The sequence below is a fragment of the Sminthopsis crassicaudata genome, chromosome 2, assembly GCF_048593235.1.
Source record: "Sminthopsis crassicaudata isolate SCR6 chromosome 2, ASM4859323v1, whole genome shotgun sequence".
Lineage (NCBI taxonomy): Eukaryota > Metazoa > Chordata > Mammalia > Dasyuromorphia > Dasyuridae > Sminthopsis > Sminthopsis crassicaudata.
Genome location: NC_133618.1, coordinates 660795389 through 660800268, shown reverse-complemented (window position 1 = coordinate 660800268; position 4880 = coordinate 660795389). Strand labels below are relative to the sequence as shown.

At 53.7% G+C, this 4880-nt stretch overlaps 1 protein-coding gene across 4 annotated transcripts in view; it reads right to left on the bottom strand.

The window, feature by feature from the left end:
• Positions 1 to 3822: 3822 nt before the first annotated feature.
• Positions 3823 to 4880, bottom strand: part of EDC3 (enhancer of mRNA decapping 3) — a 54162-nt gene continuing 53104 nt past the window's right edge. For all 4 annotated transcript variants that reach the window (XM_074296980.1, XM_074296982.1, XM_074296983.1 and 1 more), the window contains exon 7: positions 3823 to 4212. In XM_074296980.1, coding sequence (XP_074153081.1) covers positions 3878 to 4212 — 335 coding nt within the window. In that variant the 3' untranslated portion in view covers positions 3823 to 3877. The remainder of the gene's footprint in view (positions 4213 to 4880) is intronic.

Here is a 4880-nt window from a genome sequence, read left to right as displayed (position 1 = left end):
CTTCCTGGTGCATGTGTCTGTTTTCTGGGGCTTGGGACGGAGCCTCAGAAACTCCACTCCCCATCCCTTCCTTTTCACAGGCCAGCCGGCTCGCCCCAAGTCATGGAGGCTGAGGGCACGCTGGCACCCCGAGTTCTTTGTGCCACAAAGGGTCGCCTCCTGTCCTGTGTCTATGCTAGCCAAAATTCTTTTGGGGTAGTTGTTGGTACCAATGTAGTCATGGTAGTTCTACCACTTTCTAATCTAAAAATCAGGTCAGCTTTCAGATCTTTGTAGTTTCCTAGCAAACAAAGCAGCATTTAGGGGAGAGAACTGGAATCTTCCCTCTCCTAAGATTCCTTCCATCTCAGAGTCAGGAAGGCATATCTGGGGTTCCTAATGGGAAGCCCCTGTTTGCTTGGGGTATTTTTGGCTGCCCTATGTGGCCCTGCTTTGACCCCGGGGAGGGGGGGCAGAATGAAGAAATGGGTACAAATTTCAGCTTGAAATTAGGAAAAACTCCTAGTGATGAGAGCTCCCATAGTGGTGGGCAACGGACTATATATAAGAGGGGGGATTCTTCTCCATGCAGGAGGTACGAGGAAGGGGGAGGTACTGAGAGATGCGTCAGATGGATCTGCAGCAGGTAAAGGCTGTTCATGTTACATACGCGGGGCTGGACTGGAGGCTCTTGAGAATGGATCAGGCCTTGAAGAAATCTGTATATTTAGTTCTATCTAATCTATCCATCTATGTATCATCTAAATATTCCCCAGAGTTTGCTTAACCACTTGTCTCGAGGCCCACTGAGTGCAGCAGGGTTCGCTTTCTCATTCCCATCTGTGTCCAACAGACCCGGGAAATGTCTGGTCGAGGTCAGGGGGGCTCTGGCCGGCGGTCGGGCTTCTGTGAAGCTCCCCGGGGCCTGGCTCCCAGCAGTACACCACACACACCAGCCCCCAGGCTCAGTCAATTCCGCTTTATTTTAGTGCTGGTTTTCCGTCATCCCCTGCCCCATCTCAACAGCTGCACTAGTGATAGTCTCAACAGTTTTACAAGGTCTCCTCTCCCAGGAGCTCCATAGTGAGGGGCCAACGACACAGCCGGGGCCGGGTGGCAGAAGCGAGCCTTCAGCTGCCAAGGGAGAGGAAGAAAGGCCTCTGAAGAGCGACTGTTTTTAATAGTCAAAATCCCTTGGGGCAAAAGGAGAAATCAAGGGCCACTTGCCTTTGAACAAGTTATGACAGGCGACAACCTAAGCAGGACTGAGGAAGAACAGGAAAGGATTATATTCCTCAAGCTGCCAAGAATGAAGTAAAAAATGCTAAGAAAACAAGGCTGTCCCCCCCCACCCCCCACCCCCACCCCCAAGAAGCCATGCTGGTCCTGTGGATCTCTACCTTAGCTTTCTGACTGAGCACCAATAGGGGGCCAGACCCCCCACTTTTCCTCAAGTGGAAGAGCAGGCAGTCAGGAGATGCTCCCCCATCCTTCTCCTCAGACTCAACGCTTCCTTGCCTGGGTTCCTTCCCAACCCTTTATTTTACTGTCTGTTCTAGATGCTTCAAAGGGCTGCCCATCCTCAGATTTCGACACCATCCTAGAAAAATGCAAAAGAAACCCAGGCTTTCACTTCTCTTGCACAGAACAGTTAAAAGCATTTCCTGGGAGGGACTGTCTCCTAAGGGGTCTGCATCAGTCCTGAAGCTTCTGCGCAGGCCCCCTTCTCCACACAGGGTGGGAACAGGCCATGTGGAAGCTAGGTTTGCTATTCCATAAAGGAGGAGCTTAGGGCAGGGGGAGGAACTCTGGAACCCTGAGCAGGAAGGGAAGGGAGAGACCAGGCTGATGGCGCAGTCCTGTCTCCATTAGTGCCGTTTGCCAGGGAGAGAGCCTCTCTCCCTGTCAGAGTATCATTTCTCTTGGGTCTTCCAGGAAAGAGATAAGCATTTCTCCAGAATCTAAACTAAGGCCCCTACTCTGCCCACAGTATGGGCCAGGGACTGGAAAAAACAAAACCAAAACCAAGAGCCAGAGGGGCACCGCCTACCCTGAAGACCGAAAAGTGGAGTTTAGACCAAAAACGACAACCGAGTGTCTGGCTCTGTGACGTCTCGCTCTCCTCCAAAGGCACCAAGGATCAAGCTCTTTGGGACTTTCCCCCCAGCTGCTGGGACGGGACACACGGGGCTGGAAGAGCTCACAGGCTCCCATTAGAAGAGATTAAGACGGACCTGGTGCCTCAAGGCTCCCTCAGAGGCAAGCAACAAAGCTGGGAGAGCTCTTGCTAGAATAGGCCATGGAATCCTTGGTAAGCCCTGCCAGGCGAGAGGTCCCTGCAGACTTCCTCTGGCTGGACCAATACTTCTTCCCTTTGACACCTCTGAGGCAACCGGTGGTCCTGAAAGGGCCAGGGACACCGAGGGCATCCTCTCACACCAAGTATCGCAGTCTGCCAGACAGCCAGGCCACTTGGCAAAGGTGAAAGTTGGGCTGGCTCCAGGCTGGCCTCGGAAGCTCCCTCAACTTGTTGGGGCTCCCCCCTTCTCCCAAATAAAACAGCTGCTGGCTTCACCCCAGGAGAGGCCTCAGAGAGGCACGTGCTGAAGGGTGGGCAACTGGGAAATGTAGGGTGGAGAAACCCCCAAAATTGGGATCAGGAATGGGGGCTTTCACCCAAAGCCTTGACTGTCCTCAGGCCCCTCTGAACATACCTTCCTATACTGCAGTCAAGATGGGAACCTTGTCAGAGGCTCAGCCCTGCATTTCTCAAGGGACAAGTCCCAATACTGAGCAAGAACTGGGGGCTTGGGGGAGGGGTGTGTGAAGACCTCATCCACCCACCACCATAGCACTATAGCCACATGGTGGGGGGAGAAGGGACCCCAGCAACACGGCAGCGGAGGACCAGCTCGCTTCAGCCTTTTGTCCCGGGGCAATGACGATGGCACTGTCGATGGAACCCGTGGGCACTTGGGGGCGAGAGGGGTTACTGCAGGCAGGGGGGCGCTGTGGCTCTACAGTGGAACATCCCAAAGCTACTCAGGCTGAGAAGCAAAGGGTCAAACCAAATAAGAAACATGGGCCTGACAGGGACACACAACAGCCCCTTCCCCAAGAGGTGGTTTGGGAAGGGGAAAATGAAAGTTGGGGCCAATCCCTTGAGAAAAGAAAGTCTTTTGGGTACCCGGGTCACATCAAGAGAAAATTAAAACGTTACAGCAAAAGAACAAGCCCAAAGCCCACAGGCAGGTGCCACCCGCCGCTCCAGCAGACAGACAGGAGCTGACAGGGCTCCTCCTGCACGCCCACTTTCTGCACGGGCCGCGTGGCTCAGGATGAGGGAGGCAGGAAAGAAAAATCAACTCTGGTCACCATCATGAACATCCAAGCAACAGGAAACGAGACCGGCCCCCAACCAGAACAACTGGGTCCCAGCGTATGACATGATTAAAGGGGGGGGACCACTTATTTAAAAAGAAGAAAGGGCTGGGTGGGGAGGGGGGCAAAGGGAGAGTCTGAGGACAAAGAGGAAAGCCGAGAAAGGAAAGGGAAACCCCCCTGCTCCCCTCAGGGCCGTGGCTGTAAACCTCAAACCCAGTCCAACAGCTGCCTGTGTTTGTAAACAAAAACCCTGCACTGAGAGGCGGGCCAGCTGGCCAGAGCGGGTGGCCGGGCCCTCCACGCTGCCCCTGCCCCCCCTAGGCCCGAAGGACAGCCTATAATAGAGGGGCTTCTCCCCTTCAAAGGGCAGTTACTTTTCAGTTTTAAATACGTTGTTTCTCACAGAAGAAACAAAACTCAAAGGAAACAAAAGAAACAAAACACAACAGACACTGTCCGTGGAGCTTCACATCCTTAAGGCGTTCTCTTAAGTCACGTGTCAGCCTCGGGGCCTCTACGTGGAGTGCAGCGGGATGACAAATTTGCAGCCAAAGGGCGAGCGGTAGTTGATGCCCACCTCCTGGAACACCTGCTGAGGGATGCCAATGTCGCATAGGTAAACGCGTCCTGCACGCTCACCGAGGGGCAGGGGCAGGCCCAGGGCCAGGGACCACTTGGCATCGATGCCCAGCTCAGCCTCGCCCATGGGCGGGTCAATGCTGAGGACGGGTGCCCGGTTCTGGTTGGCCCAGTCCACAGCCGCTTTGTACCAGGGCTGGTCGCGGAGGAAGGCGTTCTCGTGACAATCCAGGCAATTGATCACCAGGTCCACAGGGCTGGTGGGGAGATCTGCAAGTGAAAACAAGCAAGTCTCATTCTGGCTGCAAAGACCACCTTGAGCGGGACCCTTGCCATCCCCTGTCCTCAGGCTTTCTTGCACCAGCCTCTGTGTGTGCCCTCCCCAGCCAGGGGCTTCCCACCTCACCATCCCTACTTCCATTGTGGAGAGCTGCATTCACCCAAAATGAGCAACAGCCTAGGGCTCTGCCTCTGGAAGGTAACCTTTGGGGAGCCCCCTCCACCCTGTGAAAGAGGCTCTGCTGAGAGCAGCTGTGGGCCCCAGAGCCGGGCAGCACCGGGTCTTGGTCTGTGGGAGAGGGGGTGCGAGAGCTGAGCTCTGAGCTCTTGTAGAGTGATGAGGATTGATGACATAATGTGATATGGGCTAGCATTAACTCAATGGGCTAGACCCTAAGTCTTTTTTTTCTCAACAGTATTTTATGCTTCCCAAACACATGTAAAGATAGTTTTCAACATTCATTTCTGTAAGACTTTGTACTCCAAATATTTTCTCCCTCCCTCTCCCCAAGATGGCAATCTGATAGAGATTAAACACGTACAACCCTTCTAAACACATTTCCATATTTTAGATTTTAAGTCTTACAATCCAAACACACTTTTCCCCCACCCTCCTCACTAAAGTAGACTTTCTTCTGCTGTAAAAGCTCTGGGTGAAG